Genomic DNA, 17954 nt, shown 5'->3' with positions numbered 1-17954 from the left:
GCCGGCCTGACAGATTGATGCCCATTTTTTGACAAACAAATTTTGACATTTTTCGGAATATATTACCTTATTATGTGTACTGTGGTCAAAAACCACGTGATGTTTCTGAAATGTAATAGTATTTTGTACTATTTGTATTTGATTTTTATTTTTGAAATTGAATAATCTAGCTCGGACATTTTTTTGGTTTAAAGCCTGGTACGCTGCTCGCGCTAAATTTTAGCTCGCATACAAATTATCGATGAATTTTATCTGAGCTAAAATGGATCCCATACAAATTATCGATAACTTGTATGGGAATTTTATCTCAGCTAAAATTTAGCGCGAGCAGCGTACCAGGCTTAAACATGGAATATTCTATCTCGGATTTTTATCTTCTTGAAGTTATAGAGTTTTTGATTTTATTAATTATTATCCTAGGATAGCCGAGTGTGCAGAGCGGAGAGCTGACAGCAAGCAGATATATACCAAGTCCGATTCCTGGGTGAGGGAAAACAAAAATATTCTTTTAAAATTTATTAATACTAAAACCTAATGAAATGTAATATTTGTTTTCAGATAAAAAAGATTAAATGCATGTTATAAAATCGAAACGAATTTAAAAGAAAATTATTTTTTATTTTTGTTGTAGTTGTTTTTATAATTTCTATTGGACTTATATGGGGTACTTGTTTCGCATTGGTCAATCTGCACTGGTGAAGAGGTAAACAAACATTTTTTCCAATGCTAATTACAACAAAAAAAGCTATTTTGAAGTCCAAAAAAACGTTTGTTTACATCTTCACCAGCCCAGAACTGACATTCGGTGGAAGTTCTCTATTAAATGAGCTATACAAGCTCTTCCGAAGCTACCAACAAAACTGTAAGTATTTTTAGTTGAAAAAAAAAAACAAAACCAAACGTAAAAAAAAACAAAATGTCTCTTTGTGCCTGGCTACACGGTGATTTTTCAATCGCCTAAGAAGTGAGCTTGAAGACAAGAGGGATGAGGAGTGAAGGGGGAAGATGCTCACGAAGGGAATTGAATTTTCTGAGGGTAGTACACCCAACAAACAATATCCCTTCTATAAAGGCTTGGCCACACCGGAGGGTACGCGGTAGCGGTACGGGTAGCGGCAACGATATTTGTATTAAAAAAATTCCACACCCGAACGTTGATGTGTCAGTTTGGAATTTTTTCCATACAAATACCCGTACCGTTACCTGTACCTCTACCGCGTACCCTCCGGAGGGTATGCGGTATAGCGGTAACGATATTTGTACTAAACAAATTCCACACCTGAACGTTGATATGTCAGTTTGGAATTTTTTTCATACAAGTACCGTTACCTCTACCCGTACCGCTACCGCATACCATTCCAAACTGACATATCAACGTTCAGATGTGGAATTTTTTTCATACAAATATCGTTACCGCTACCCGTACCGCTACCGCATACCCTCCAGTGTGGCCAAGCCTTTAAAGGCTTGGCCACACCGGAGGGTACGCGGTAGAGGTACAGGTAACGGTACGGGTATTTGTATGGAAAAAATTCCAAACTGACACATCAACGTTCGGGTGTGGAATTTTTTTAATACAAATATCGTTGCCGCTACCCGTACCGCTACCGCGTACCCTCCGGTGTGGCCAAGCCTTAAGATTAGCCACACCGAAGGGTACATGCGGTAGCGGTACGGGTAATTGTATGAACAAAATTCCACATCTGAACATTGATGTGTCAGTTTGGAATTTTTTTCATACAAGTACCCGTATCGCTACCGCATGTACCCTTCGGTGTGGCCATGCCTTTAAGGCTTGGCCACACCGGAGGGTATGCGGTAGAGGTACGGGTAGCGGTAACGATATTTGTATGAAAAAAATTCCACATCTGAACGTTGATATGTCAGTTTGGAATTTTTTTCATACAAGTACCGTTACCTCTACCCGTACCGCTACCGCATACCCTCCGGTGTGGCCAAGCCTTTACAATTACCCGTACCGCTATCGCATACACTTCTGGTGTTGTCAAGCCCTTATTTCATTTAGATGTCAGTTCTGCACAATAAAAAAACTAATCAAACGCATCTTCCATCAGTTTTTCTATTTCCCACCAGATGGCATATCAATTAACGTCAAATGGCATTTTGGAAAGAAAAAAAAAAAAAACCGAGCGAGTGAGAGGTGTGAAAAAATGGCGACAAACGTGAAAACTTCTAGGAGTGTTTGAAATTAAAATAAAACTATCGTTTTTAAACTAGAAAAGTATCAACCATCAATTACTACATATTCCTTCTATTATTGAAATTTATCCATAAGAAGTGCTCTATATAACACAAAAAAAAACGTAAAAATCTGCCGAAACTTTATTTGACTACCGAACAAAAATATAATTTCTCATCGTGGTTTATTTCTTTTTTTTTCTCAATTCCTATATCCAGGTATCCTTTTTAGATAACCTGTTCCTACCAGAATACATAGAAGGAAGACCGCTTTAAATAAAGAAGTCACATATTTGGCAGCGATGTCGTATCCACCGCGTCCCCCAATGGTTCCAACCATGCAGTCATTTATGCCACCGCCGCCGATTCCACCGCCTGTCATGTCATCCATGGGCACACACGTAGGTTTCCTAAGAATATTGTAACTCTTTTATTTCTTAAAAACTTACACTTAAATATTTTTGTTATGATAAAAACTATTATAAAAAAAAAAGAAAAAAGAAACAAAAAAAAAAAACATAATCTTGCCATAAAAGGTCCAAAAATCCATCTCAGAAAAGCTGTAAAGCGCGACTCTAGACATTAAATTGTATTGTGTTCATTTAGTGTGATTGATATCCCAGGGTTGGGTAAGTTTTGAATTTAATTTTTTATTTTTTGTTTCAATGTAAAACGGCTCTAGCGAAAGAGTGGTTGTATTTGTAGCTCGAGGGATACTCTTAACCTTATTAGAGTGTTGAGTTGGGGTTGGCGTGTGTAAATAAAGATAAAATCCGTGAGTCCACAAATAATGTTTATAATTCTGAAGGGAACATAGATCCCTGAAGGTTTTAAGTTAGTCAATTAAGTTTATAATAAAATTAAAGTAATAAGTTTGTGTTACTTAAACGTTTACCCAGTTGATTGAGACGTTTTTTTGTTGTATTATTTCTATTAAAGATAATGCCTCCTTTATCAACACCACCCCCGCCAACTAGACCATCATTTAGAAATGCTGCAACTATTAGCTCTCAACCGACCGTCTATTCAAGGATTAATCCAGATCCGCATGCGCAGACTCAATTTAAAGGTCCCATAATCACTGTATTTGTGGGTAAGTAAACTTTTTTTCTTTCAAAAATGATTTAAAATGAAGACAAATTAAAAAAAAAATATTCGCTGATTTTTTTTTTTTTCAGGCAACATAAGTGAACGAATACCTGAAATATTAATTAAAAGAATTCTTAGTGCATGTGGACAAGTGGTCAACTGGAAGAGGGTTTCAACATTTGGATTTTGCGAATACGAGTAAGTATCGTTGGGTGTGGTTGTCCTTGTTCCAATGGCAACAAATAGTTCTTAGCCCTGATTTTTCAATCACCAGTTAGGCTATCAAACAAATAAAGGTCAATATAAAAAAGTTGATATTCCTAGGAATAAGCTCTATCTGAGGTTTATCTGACTATTGAAAAATTTGCCCCTTAGTCAATAAAATGGGTAGGTAGAGGTTTAGCCGAATGGCGATTTAAAAATCTATAGCAATCTTAGCAACCTTAAAGGGACACATAAGTGGCAAAAAGACAGAAGCTTAAGTCGAAAAAAAATTGAAAACAAAAAATCAACTCTTATCTTTATTTTCTCATTACGTATAAGTTTAGTAGAGTAACTAAAGCAAATTATTAGGGAACCCGGCCGAACAGCTTTGATTTTGACGATTTTTTTTTCAAACGTAGGTAATTAAAAATACTTTAAGGTCTATAGATTAAAAATTGCCGGTGTTGCCGTATTGTTTTTTAAAATTAAAATTAAATTTTTTTTAACAAAACCATTTTTTTTGCCTAAATTTCATAAAACAAATGATAGCAAAAGATTCTCTAGGTAATTTAAGGAAAATATATAAAAGGCAGTAAGGGACAATCTTCCATCGTTTAAGCAATAAATGCAATTTTCTAACATTCTGACCTCAAACACAAAAAAAAATATTTTGAAAACAACAGCAACACCTACAATATTTTAAAATACATTTTTAAAAAGCCAGAAGCTCATTCTTATCTCTTAAATTTAAATCCACTAAATTTAATGAAGACTTTTTGAAAAAATGGTCCTCAAACTCAGAATTAAAAAAAAAAATGTTTTTAGAAAAATTTAAAATTACTTTTTTCCAAACATTTTCTAATAAAATATGAATTTATTTAAAAAAAATTTTTGGCCATAAATATTATCAGTTGAATTTCGAAGCAAAAAAGGTAAAATATATCACACTTTTGAAAAAAAAATGAAAAATTACTTCAATTTCAATGGTTTTTTTTTTATTAAAACTGAATTTTCGCATTGAAATAATTAATTTTCTCAAAGACTGTGGTAAATAGGAACTTTAAATTTTTGCTATTTAACTTTCAACAGTAAGGGTTATTAAATGAATAAAAAATAATTTTACGTTTAGATGTTGAACTTTAAAAAAAAATAAGTTACATTTTTTTTCAAAACTTTTATTAAAAAAAGTTCTTCGAAAATGAAATACTTTTTAATTTTTTTCATAAACCGTAATACATATTGACATTTCCTTTTATAATTTGAAATCATAATAAATGCGGCCAAAAAAATTTGAAAATAAATGCATTTTATATTACGACCAAGTTTAAAAAACGACATGTTAAAATTTTTTCAATAATTTTTTTTTCAAAAATCTGAGTTCAATTACCATTCTTTCAATAGCCGTTAATTCAATTAACTTAATTTTAATTTTACATATATGACTAAGCTTCTAGCTTTTAAAAAATGTATATTTGAATATTGTAGGTGTTGCCGTTGTGTTTAAATATTTTTTTTTGTGTTTGAAGTCAATTAATAAGAAAATTGCATCTATCGCTTGAACGATGGAAGATTGTCCCTTACTCCCATATATTTTTTTTCCTTGAATTTCCTAGACAATCTTTTGGCATCAATTAATTTATGAAATTTAAGAAAAATTTTTGAAAAAAATTTGTTTTTGTTCACAAAAATCTTCAATTAAATTTAAAAAATCAAAACGGCAACACCGGCAATTTTTAATCTATAGACTTTAAAGTATTTTTAATTACGTTTGAAAAAAAAGATCATCAAAATCTAAGCTGTTCGGCCGGGTTCCCTAATATTGCCAATTTTTGAGCTTTAGTTACTCCACTAAGTTGTAATATAAAAATATAAATTAAAAAAATTAAGCTTGGATTCACTAAGAAATGTAGAAAAAAGTTTCAGTTCAATTAAAATTAAAAAAACTTTAAAAAAATATTATTGAAAATGTAATTTAGCGCTATTTGTTTTTGAAAAAAAAACTACAAAAATTGTTTTTGGAACAAATAAGGTTTCTGCATCATTGTTTTAAATTTTCCGTTTGGAAAAACTGAGTTTGAAAAAAATTAGTTTGAAATTTTTGAATTTTTAGATGTACCTCAACAAAATAAAACAAAGAAACAAAAAATAAAAAGTGAAAGAAATACATATTGTAGTGTGACTTCTCTTGTTGTGAACTCGATGCCAAGTAGTTTATATCAGGGCTTCGTTTCGTCGCTTTAAGCAAAATTCAGGCTGAACTGAAAGAAAAAGTTGGAATCATCTGACAATCTGCTTCTAAGCGAATATTTAATGTTATTCATTTGGACAAATTATGACACGGGCGTAAGTAGGTGAAAATATTGTCAAGATCTCCAACTTTTCCAATTTCATGTTTCCATTAATTTGGAATTGGAATTGTTCGTCGTATTGCCGTCCACCCTTTCTAGTTCGATTGATTCCAACTCTTTCTCCCAAACAGTAAAATTTAGACATGCTAAGTTTATCAAAGTATGTATGTCGTATCAGGGTCCATATTAGACTTAGCATTTCCGATAATTCTTTAATTTGTGAAAACCTAATTACCTATCGATAAAAAAAACTGTTCTGTTAATTTTACTTCGTCTGGTTTTTCATGTAAATTCAATCCGTTCTTCAGAACGTGAGTATATTCTTCTGAGAAGAAGAGATTTATACAGTTTTACAAAATCTCAAGAAAAATTTTACTGGAAAAATCGTTGAATGTCGCTCAAATGGCAATTGGATTACTTAATTGGTGGAGTGCCGGAAATATGCGCCATCCCTGGTCTAGACCGTTGTTTATCATTTCTTAATAAATGGAGTTTGCTGATTCCGAAAACTACATTAGATTTTTTCCAGCAGCTCTAGTTTTTAAATTATTCATACATATAAAGGCATACCTACAAAGTTTCGTCAAAGTTTTTTTTATTTAAAAATTTTATTTTTGTATTTTTATTTTATTTACTGAACCGAAATACATTGCAACTTTAAAAACGCAGGTGATAAGAACAACTAAAAAAATAGTATGAATTTACCCCAAAATGTGATAAATGAAAATATCTTAAAAATTAGAAAAATTAAAATATCTTAAAAAACAGCGTGATTTTTAGGCTACATTATGTTTGAGAAAAAAAATTTCTGGAAAATGTTAACAAACAGTTAAATAAGCATAACTTTAAAATTAGTAAAATTACCCCCAAAATGTGAACCCAAATCCATACGATTGATATAAATCTTTCTGAAAAATTTTGAAAAAGTTGAAAATTGTTGGCCAGTATTATAAGTCGCAAGCAAACGATTTAAAAGTACAGTCAATGTAAGTGAGTACTTAAGGAGTATTAGTATTTAGTACTCCTGAAGTACTCACTTCGACAGCTCAGTTTTCGACTGATAAAAATTTCTAAATAGTTTTATTTTGGTAAAGTACTTCACGATTTTGGTATAAACATTATAACTGCATTCAAAATTTAAAAATTCGATTTCAAAGAGTTTTTTTTTTATTTTGGATTTAAAAAAAAAATTGAATATTTTTTTCAAAAACGCCTCTAGCTCAATCTCAAGTTTTTGAGTTCAATTTGAATTAAGATCTTGATTTTTTCCATTGAAAAACGAATTTAATTTTTTGTATTATTATTTTTTTTTAATTTTAGCAACTTGAACTCTAAGAGCAAGTTCGTGCGACCCTGTCGTGCATTTTATTTAACTGAAGAAATAGTAGATTTGCATGAGATTAAGGGCCGGTTTGTTCACACTCGATTATCTTTTAGTCAAAGATTTTTCTATGGAATAATCCTTAATTAAAAGATAATCGACTGTGAACAAACTGGCCCTAAATATATTTTTTGGATATCCGGATCCTTTTTGATAACAAGATAAAAAAAATCCCGGTTTCCATAAATCGTTGGTGAAGCGGGCAAAGTGTGTAAAGTTACTAAAAGTAAGTTTTGTTATTTTATAATTATGAATAAATAGAGAGTTCCTCGTTTGGGCGATTTTTCGAAAAATTTGAGTTTCACACTTTGCGCGCGTTTCTGACGATATACAAAATATACAAAAAAAGATAAGAAATTATTTAGTAATTCGTATTCGTATAGAATTATGTTTGATTTTATAATTGAGTTTGATTAATTGAGTAATTATTACACTTGTAACAGTAACCCATCTATTCAAGTCAATTCAGATGTATTGAATTTGGTGGTAGCAACCATTTAAAAAACTTTTCAGGTTGTCGGGACATTTTGGAAAATAGATTTAAGTCCGGGAATCAAAATATTGAGTTTCCCATCGATTCTTGACTATGATGATTTTATGAAGAATACATAAAATAAATATGATTGTTTTTGTCTAATAACAATTGCCAGTACAGTCCTTATGGAAAGCTTTTTTAAAATTATTTGCATGTCATATTTTTCACCATACTAAATTGCAAAAAAAAAATCTCCAATTAAATGTATTTACCCACTCATGAATTTTCCCATTTCATCCGACAAAGACAACTTGCCTAGCGCAAGTATGGAAAATTCATTAAAATACGAGACAAATGTAAGCTATTTTTTGTTGTATACATAAAAAATAACAGAATGTAAACGCACTACGAGGTTTAACTATGTATTGCGCTTACTACGATCACCCTATTAGAGCTTTAAAAAGGAACGGAATTATGCAGGTAATTTCATAACTCATCCCACGCATCTGGTTCTAACTAGTGATCCGTATGTGGGGTTCGTTGGGTTGACTTCAGAAATCGGCGTTTTTGTAATGTTTCATTTCTGAGGCCAACTGAATGCTGGTGTTTTTGCATTTACTTGTACCAGGAGCTTTTAGACATTCCTTACTTGGCGGTCATATGCAAAAATATGTATAAAATTTTTTAATGTTGAATTTTACTTGGAAACAATTTTTTAGATTAGAGTTGAAATACACCCCTAAATCATATTATAACATACGCCAATTTTACTCAAAAAAAAATCTCACAGTGATAGGCGTACCACTATCACAGACAAAAGTAATTCAACGAGGATTAAAACCGGTTTTACGCCTTATTTAAGCATACACGGGAAGATGATGTAAAACTTTCTATTTACAATTATCTCTGCTAAATATTTAAAAATATGTTTTTGACTACAGAATATGAAAACGATTTGTATGTAAGAGTTTTACTGTTTCATTCTTCAACTCAAAAAAATGTTGTAAGGTTTAAGACTGACACTTCGTCCCCTTATCTCGTACAATTAGATTTCATCCGGATGAATTAATCCTTTAAGTGGTAAAGTATTCACGAATGGTTTTTGTTATTCATATTTTTAATTAAATTTAAATGTTTCGACCCCATTTATTTAAATGTTTCGTTATTTGCTTTTTGGTTTTCAGTTAGGTAAGCAATTGCCTTATTTATTCAGTTGACATAATGTTTTTAATTTAATTGCAGATCATAAATTTGTTAACTATTATAGCTGATCACTAATTATTTCTTTTGGGTGTTTTCATATTTTCTAAAACGATTTTTTTTTTATGATTTAAAAAACATTATTTTTATTATTTACACTTTGTTTTAATTTTTATTTATAGCGGTCCAACTGCAGGAATGCGTGCTGTTCGTCTGCTCAGCGAAATGGAATTCGATGGTAAAAAGCTAGTGGCAAAAGTTGATGCAAAAAATAAACTCTTATTGGATAATTATAAGGAAGAGGAGTTAAAATTGGGCGGCAAGAAAGTAGAACTTGAAAAGGATGAAGACGCTTACGCTCTTAGTCTTATGGGTCGAATTATGGAAGAACATAAACACGAACTTCCTCCCGCAAATGATGGTAACTACGACAAACGAGACTATTACAATATAAATTCTAAGAACAACATTACAGGAAGGCAAGATAACACCGATATCAAGATGAGTAAATCTCTACAAGATGCTAATCTTGAAGATGAAAAACGAAATTTGATTAGCAGTGAGATCGGTAAATTTCGTAAGAAGGCAGAAGCTGATGATCATCGGAAAGAAAAGGAAAAAGACCGTAAGAAACGACATGATGAAAAGGAACGTGATCATAAGGAACATAAGGATCATAAAGATAAGGATAAAGATAAGGATAAGGAAACGGATAAGGATGATGAAAATGATTGGGATGCTGATGAAAAGGAAGTTGTTGTTAAAAAAGAAGTTAAAAGAGACAAAACTGTAGATGCATCGCCTTCTAAGAAAGAAAAAGATCGTGATTCGAAGGATAAGAGAAAGAGAAGCAAGTCTCGTTCGAAAGATCGCGAAAGAGATCGTGAAAGAGAGAACAGAGATAGAGAGCGTGAACGTGAACGTGAAAGAGAGCGTGAAAAAGAACGCGAGAAAGAGCGAGAACGCGAACGTGAACGAGAGCGCGAAAGAGAAAGGGAGAGAGAAAGAGAGCGTGAACGTGACAGGGAAAGGGAGCGTGAAAGGGAACGTGAGCGAGATAGAGAGCGTGAGAGGGAACGTGAAAGAGATAGGTAAGCATTTCTATTATCTTATAACATTTTATTTACTTTTCAGGGGTCCCTGGGTTCTTTTTAATAGAATTTGTGTACATAAAAAATACTTTTTCGTATCTATTTTATTTTTTTAATTTTTAAAGAGAGAGGGAAGAAAAAATCGTAAAAAATGTACGAGATATCCAGCGTGAAAAAGAAATTGAAGAAGAAATGCGGGAGCGCAAAAAGTTGGAGAAAAAGGCGCGTGAGAAGGAAGCTGCATACCAAGAAAGACTGCAAAATTGGGAACAGCGAGAACGGCGGAAAACAAAAGAATATGAAAAGGTTTAAATGTTAATGTTATTATTTTTTTCTTAATATCTTTTCTAACAGTATTTGTTTTTTTAATTTCAGGCAAAAATGAAAGAAAATCTGAAACTTGACGAGAGAGAGAAGGAAGCAAAGCGGTTAAAGGAATTTGTCGAGGACTATGACGACGACAGAGATGACCCTAAATACTACAAGTAAGTAACTTCTAATAATTTTATTTAAGAAAATATATAATGATTTATATGGGTTGTTTTGTCTTATAGAGGCCGGGAACTTCAAAGAAGACTTGCTGAACGTGTCCGAGAAGCTGATCTAGATGCCAAAGATCGCAACCGGGAACAAGAAGAACTCGATGAGCTTAAGAACAAAATATTTAGCGGAGAATACGAGAACCCAACGCAAGAGTTTGAACGAGCGAAGAAGGAACGTGAGAAACTATACAAGCCTCAAATTCTAATTGACGTTAATTTAGAAGCACAGCTACGAAAGGAGCGCGAACTTGAAAAGGAGAGAGAGCGAGAAATGGAAAAAGCCAAACGCCTCAAGGAAAAGGAAAAGATTGCAGCCGCAAAGGAGAAATACATACAGGAGAAGGAGGCACATGAGGCAGCGATTGCAGCTACAGTCATGCATACAGAACCTATTGATTCTGATTCAAATGACGAAACATTAACATCAAATCGTGAGTCCAATACCAATCACCCAATCATCATGCCGCCAGCTAGACAAGAATCAGAGTCGAGAGATAGCGTGTCGAATCATTTCCAAGATGAGGATTCTCGAGGATCCATGGCATCGTCCAGTCATGGTTTCAGTCCTGTCAATAGTCATAACAATGTAACAACTCCTGGTACTCCTCCTATTTCCGCTCCACTTATAAGTCTCAATTTAGGAGTTAATGCTAAGAAGAAAAAAATCGAGGTTACTTCGGATGTTTTCAACAATGAAGAAGACAACGATGATCCAAGCAATCCGAAAAAACGGAAGTTAGTTCCGCTAGGTAAGTTCTATCATTTGATTTACAACTTAACAATCACTTTTAAATCTAAAAAATGTAAATCAAGCACTTAGATGCATTTAAAAAAATTGAAAAAAAAACTACCTAATATTTAGAAAAAAATCACATCAAATCACTAAAAAATTTAATATTTTAAACAAAATAGAAAAAAATTGTTCCCCAAAACTCATGATAGCTTTTTAAATTCCGGGCGAACAAAAATATCCCGGGCGGAAAACATTCCACGTGAAACTCACGATAGGGCTGATTATTTTCTTTTCTGTCGTTCTTCTACCTTCGGTTTATATTTCAAAATAGAACATGTTTTCTACTTGGCTAATTGAAAATGAAATGTTTTGAATTGTTTTAAGCAGATGCCATTTTATTTTTTCTGCTTAAACCCAATTAGTACTTTACTAAGCACCCAAAAGTATGCAATTTCATGATGGCAAACGAGACGATAGTGATAGTATAGAGTTATGGAGAGCAAATGAATTGGCAAAGATTTTCGTTTTTGTGATAATGGTTTTTAAAGTACGAAATAACCCTCTGCATTTTTTAAAACTCTATTCACAATTATTTAAAAACAGCAGTAATATAAGTAGCACTTAAAATAAGCTTTTAACCACATTACCAAAAAAAAGTGTTTTCAACTGGAGACTATATAAATTTTTTAATAGAAGAACTCATTTTAAAAATCAATTTCAACACATATGTATATAGATTTTCCTTGAATTAATTTTGTATTACATTTATTAAACACGTAAACAAATTACAATGCTAGTATGTTTAGCGAGCTTAAGCTACCATGACTACCAGCTCCACACATCCCTGAATTCATTTCCATGAGGAAATTACAAGAAATCATAATGTCATAAAAAACGTTTTTTTAACCGAGGAATTCGACCGTTCTTTACGCATTTATATATCGATTGTTATCGTGAATTAGTATGAATATTATTAGTATTAATATCTATAACCTCTTCGCAATGGATCGCAATAAAAACGGAAAAGTTAAAAGCAGTATTTTCTGATCTTGCTTTTAACTTTTCCAGACACCGTTATTGCCCAGTAAACTAGATCAGTTTAGAGCAGCAAAACCTCATTGAACAACAAAAAGCTCTTCTTTTCGTTCGGAACAGTCCAGAGCAATGTCATCGAATTAAATAATTAAACCCTTTTCACTCATCTCGTTCTCAATATGTTGATTTGCTTTTTTTTATCTGTCCTTTTTGAGAAATAAGATCAGTAACTAAGAATTTGGTAATTTCTTGTCAAACAAAACTGCACATTAATATCAATTTTGGTGAATTAGCATGGTAAACCGGTATTCTTGCTTTAAACGCTCATCATGAGGTAAAATTTTATTTGACATACTTAATGATTGATCCTAGTTTTGTTAGTTTTTGTTTTGATAAAATGATGACCACGTACTGTTTTCATTTCATGTACTATCGTCAGATTATGATGAAAATCAATTTCCAAACGCCCAATCTCAAAATCGTAGTTCACATCCAACCAATGCTTCAAGTGCAACTCATCACTCTGGACAAAATAACTCTTCCTCCAAATCGAACTCAAAGAAGCGTGGAGATAAACACGAAAACAATGGTGGCAGTGGCAGCAATAACAAAGAAGACAATTCCACTAAACTACAAGAAGAGAAACGCCGTCACATCAAGAGCATAATCGATAGGATACCAACGCAAAAGAGTGATCTTTTCAACTATAAATTGGATCGCAATGAAATCGACACCAATCTTATGGAGAAAAAAATTCGACCTTGGATTAATAAAAAGATAATCGAATACATTGGCGAACCCGAACCAACCCTCGTTGATTTCATTTGCTCCAAAGTCCTAGCGGGTAGTTCACCTCAAAGTATTTTAGATGATGTTCAAATGGTATATTTTCAATTAATTAATATTGATATTTATTTATTTCATAATCTACAAATATCTTTCTAAATTTTTCCTACCAGGTTCTTGATGAAGAAGCAGAAGTCTTTGTTGTAAAGATGTGGCGATTGCTAATATACGAAGTTGACGCAAAGAAAATTGGCCTGGGTAAATAAATTGTATATTTATTTTTTGTGTTGTATTTTCTCTAGTATAATAATAATAAGTGGTTATACATAACATGAAAGAAAACAAGAAAATGTTTTTTCAAAAAAAAAAAAAAAAAAGTAACCGAATTGAAGCTTCTGAGCATTGCCAGATTAAATTGTTTCATTTTATGTTTTGTTTTATTTTTTTTTTTATTCCTTTTTGATTTATTTTTTCTTTTTATTTCAAATTCTATTTATACATTTCATTTTTAATAATAAGATTGAATTAAACTATTATTTTTTAAATACAGCCAATATATTAGAGATGAAGAAATAAAAACAAAATAAACAAAGGTAACTTAAGAGTTTCTGAAATTAATAATTAAATAAATTGTGTTTTAATTAATTTATAGGTTTTCAATTCTAATCCCAATTGGATTAGAGAGATGTGTATGTATGAAGATTTTCCAATGCCGATTATCAATATGATGTTTTACCAATGATTTTTTGGTAACTGAATAGCATTTGTTTTTGTTCTAGCTGTGTTGAGTTCATATATTTAAATCGTAATTTTAATCTAATCATTCAAAATTAACGCTCAAAAGGTCAACTAAACTCAACTTCAAATGCGTTTCGTCCAGAAATTAAGTTCACTTGAACTTCTTATTTTTAATTTAAACTGCTTAATAAGTGATCAGTAAGAAAACATTCTTTCAAAATTCAATGAAGTTATGAACCGATTTGGAGTATGTACAATATAACAAAGATAAAACTCAATTATGAAACACGCTCATTTGATTTTGTTTTTGTCATCAGTTACAAAATGGTGCTGATGGATCTTTCAGATCAATATGAATTACTGGTACTTAAAGAAGAAGTGTATAGAAACCGTTTTATAGTAACTGCAAAAAGTCCTCTCGAGGTGTGTGATAAGGAAGCTGCTGTTTATTTTAATTTGTAATAAAACATCGGGTTGTTCGGGATTAATAACTCAAAATGAAAAACATCACCTTTTAATCTGTGTTTTATAACTTCCTGTACAAGTTTCAATCTATTAGACGATACCTTTTAAATTGCGAGTATATACGATCTTATAATGAATAACTTACTGTCAATACAGAAATCGTTGTTTGATATAGTAAACATTTATATTTGAACTGCAATGACAAACGAAAAAAAAAACTTCGCATGACTTCGAATTCCATAGTCAAAAGTAACATCAACTTTCTCAAGCTTTTTCGATGACATTAACGAGACAAGAAGTTAAAGGTGAGTACTAAATAGATGTTATTTTACGGAATATAAAAAAAAAAAAAACTTACCTACACAAACTAATGTCCAATTTCACGAAAAGCTTTCTAAGTAAATATATGTTTTTAGTTTTTAACAAGTCCATAAAAAATGTTTCAGGTTTGGTCGAAAATGTACCAGCGTTACTATCTTGTCCGTAATATTTCACAATAACAAATCTTTAAAACAGAGATAAATAAATTTATCTTTTTCACACCAAAATAACAAAAAAGTCAGTCTTTTAAGACACGCCCACGCCACGTAGCAAATTTTTCCTGAAAATCTAAACAGCGCATGTTAAATTTTTTACATAATAGTCCAGTAAGAGTAGTAAGTAGTATAGACATTTTATCTCGGTTTCGAACTTCTACCTCTTGCTGAACCGAAGCTTTTGAGGTTTGTTACATTTTTGGCAAAAATCTCAGTTTTTATTACAGGCATAATTGAGGCTATAAGAAAAATAGTGCCGTAACCTTTTCTTAATATGTCGAAAAACTTTTGAGTAGCTACTTTCAGAGGTTTTTAATTTTTTTTTTGTAAAAACGAATGTCCTATTGCAAATTGCATAGTTGTTGTTAGTTGTTTTTTTTTCAAATATTCAGAAAGTGCAAGTCGAATGCTTGATAAAATTTTTGCTTTTCTTTAAGAAAGAATCGTGTTTGGCTATTCATAATACTGCGGTGAGCAGTAAACTTAAAATGAATCTTATATTAGAGAAGGAATCAAAATTCGAAATTAACGAGTTCGCTATTTAGTTCGATTCGTTATTCATAATGGGGGCTCAAAAAGGCTTAATATTTGGACACCCTGTGAATATGTATACTACATAAATATTAAATATACATAATATGTATGTATGTAGTTAAAATAATATTCATACCGCGTCCATTTATTCAACTTAAAATTTTACTGCAGTAAATTATTATATAAACAAAAAGAACATAAAATCTTTCATAAGCTTTCGCAGACTCCTTAAATCAACAACAAACCATATAATCACAAATGTGTATCTTGCAACGGTATGAAGTTGGTGCTCTTAGCTAAATAAACCTTATACATGATATAAACGCATGCTCTTAAGACTAGAAATCGGAAGTCTTGATGTTATATGTATGTATTATTTAATCTGTCCATATTTCTATTAACGAATAAAATTATATTCACATCGTTGCTTTTTTATTCTATTGAGGAAAGGCTGCCTATGGTACCTACATACATATATAAGGTATTTTTGAAATCATCTTAACACGAAAAAAAAAATCAAGTGTTTCATTCCTATTTTTTTTTTTTTTTTTTTTTTTTTTTGCTCAAAAAGCTTTAGAAATGTATTGAAGTTGCTCAGTGAGCTTTTATTCTTTGTTCCTAATTTTTATCCAATAAAGTTAAATTTTTTTCTCTTTCAGAGCATTGAGATTCTAAGTTCAGTTTATTGAGTTTCAGAATCTTCGAGTGATTATACGGAATAGGTAACCTTTAAACCGTGTGTACCCATTTCTGTGTTAGTTTTTTACATGTTTTTTATATCATTGCTGCAAGTTCATTAGATTTCTGTGTTTTTGAGTTTGCATCTGCAAATAATGTTTGCGAATTAAGTGAATAGTGTTTTTTTTTTTTCTAGAATATACAAAAAAAAAGTGATGTAAGTTTTTAATCGTTGTTGTGTTTCGTTTGCAGAAAGCAAAATGAAATATGTGCCAAAACTAAAATAAAAATACATAAAATAAAATAATATGCAAGTGATGTAAAACGAAACAAATTTTTCACAAAAAATTAGGACCAAAGGTAAGCTTATATTAATACATATACATATGTATTTATTTTATATTATCTACCTATTTAAAATGCGTAAATGGGTAAAATTTAAATGGGTGACAAAATCTTTGTACTTGATATAATAGGTATTTAGGTTAAAATAGTAAATATTTCCAAAAAAATGTATTTTGAGATACATATTTCTTTTATTTCTTCGATATATTGGTACACTCCGTCTCACTTGCTTACTGACTTCTCGTTTTTGGAAATGGACTTATTCAATTCTCAAATAGTGTTAGAATTGATACTGTTTTTATCAGGATTGTCTATAGTAAAATCTGAAAATTTGTTCGTCGACTCTTTTGAATTATAGAAAACCTGGGATTGAAAAATTACTAGTCTATGAAAATAACCTAATGTATATTTTTATGTATCTTCATTCATTTTGAAAAATGTGTATACATTATATTAAAAGAAAAAAAAATCTATTCGTAATCAATTGAGTCGGAGTGTATATGTATGTTGATGAATCAGCAAATACAAAACTGCTTCTTTTTCCATAATTTGGGCGTAAGATAGTTTCGTCATTTGAAATATGTATACATATTTGTATCCTTCAACCAAAACAATTTATCTCTTCTCAGAATCACCAGAAGTGTATTTTCGTGTTCTCTGGATTGCTAATAGAAATTTTTGATCATTTTATAATAAATTCTAGAGATGCCGCGAACATTCGGCCACTATTCGGTATTCGGCCTATTTTTCTGGTATTCGGCCGAATAGTTAAACTAATACCGAATACCAAATGGAGAAGAAAAAGACCAAAATGTATGTTTTATTAAAAAATTTTAATTTTAGTACTTATAATCTACTAAGGCAAGTTGTGGTGAATGAAAACTAATTGTTCCGCATTTGTTGGTAGTAAACGATTACGTTTATCTTCGTAGACTATTCTTGCTTCGGAAAATATTCTTTCGCTGCAAACACTTGTCCCATGAGACGAAAGGTAGGCTTTAGCAAATATTGTCAAAATTGTAAATTTTGTAGTATGGGTTGACCACCACTTGTATGAGTCCGAAGTTCGATCTTGGCGAACAGTCCTCAATTCCATTTCAGATGCCTACCTTTGCAATAGTAGGTAGTGTGTTCAGACATTTATCTAAAAAATAGTTTAGCTATTCGTCGTTACAATACGATGTTGTTGGGATTTTTTTAAGCCACATCTATTCTTGAGACAGAGTATTAAATTTTTGAAATTACCAATTTTTTTTTCTGAGTGTCCTCGGCCGAATATTCGGCCGAGGAGCGTGGCCGAATATTCGGTATTCGGCCAAATCAATGTTCGCGGCATCTCTAATACATTCTATTTGCTCTTGCGATGCTTGTTTTTTTTTTTCTCTCAATAAAAAATACTCTCTCAATGCACGCTAACACCCCTTATGAAAGTCACAAAAATTCTCAAAGTTGTGACTGTGGGGGAGAATCGGCTTATAAATGTATGTACATAGGTTCTCTCTTGTTGTCTACAAATTTATAGATGACATAATTTTCTTGTACTCAGAATGTACCTTTTTCTGGGTATCTATATCT

General features: G+C 31.5%; 1 protein-coding gene across 4 annotated transcripts; it reads left to right on the top strand.

The window, feature by feature from the left end:
* Positions 1-2140: 2140 nt before the first annotated feature.
* Positions 2141-14569, top strand: LOC129908596 (RNA-binding protein 25). 4 transcript variants are annotated; one of them, XR_008771303.1, is made up of 13 exons: positions 2141-2324; positions 2419-2600; positions 3139-3292; positions 3378-3486; positions 9079-9987; positions 10113-10293; positions 10363-10472; positions 10542-11278; positions 12737-13179; positions 13257-13341; positions 13634-13676; positions 13736-14068; positions 14139-14569. XR_008771303.1 is itself a non-coding variant. In XM_055985212.1 (13 exons), the coding sequence occupies exons 2-12, from the start codon at positions 2502-2504 to the stop codon at positions 13657-13659; spliced, it is 2799 nt and encodes a 932-aa protein (XP_055841187.1). In that variant the 5' UTR covers positions 2141-2324; positions 2419-2501; the 3' UTR covers positions 13660-13676; positions 13736-14115. The 4 variants fall into 4 exon arrangements, 3 of the variants coding, with proteins under 3 accessions (XP_055841187.1, XP_055841186.1, XP_055841188.1); XM_055985212.1 differs by lacking the exon at positions 14139-14569 and having other exon boundaries at positions 9079-9317; positions 9372-9987; positions 13736-14115; XM_055985211.1 differs by lacking the exon at positions 14139-14569 and having other exon boundaries at positions 13736-14115.
* The last annotated feature ends 3385 nt before the right edge of the window (positions 14570-17954 follow it).

This window comes from Episyrphus balteatus, chromosome 2, assembly GCF_945859705.1.
Source record: "Episyrphus balteatus chromosome 2, idEpiBalt1.1, whole genome shotgun sequence".
Lineage (NCBI taxonomy): Eukaryota > Metazoa > Arthropoda > Insecta > Diptera > Syrphidae > Episyrphus > Episyrphus balteatus.
This window is presented reverse-complemented; position numbering and strand designations above follow the sequence as displayed.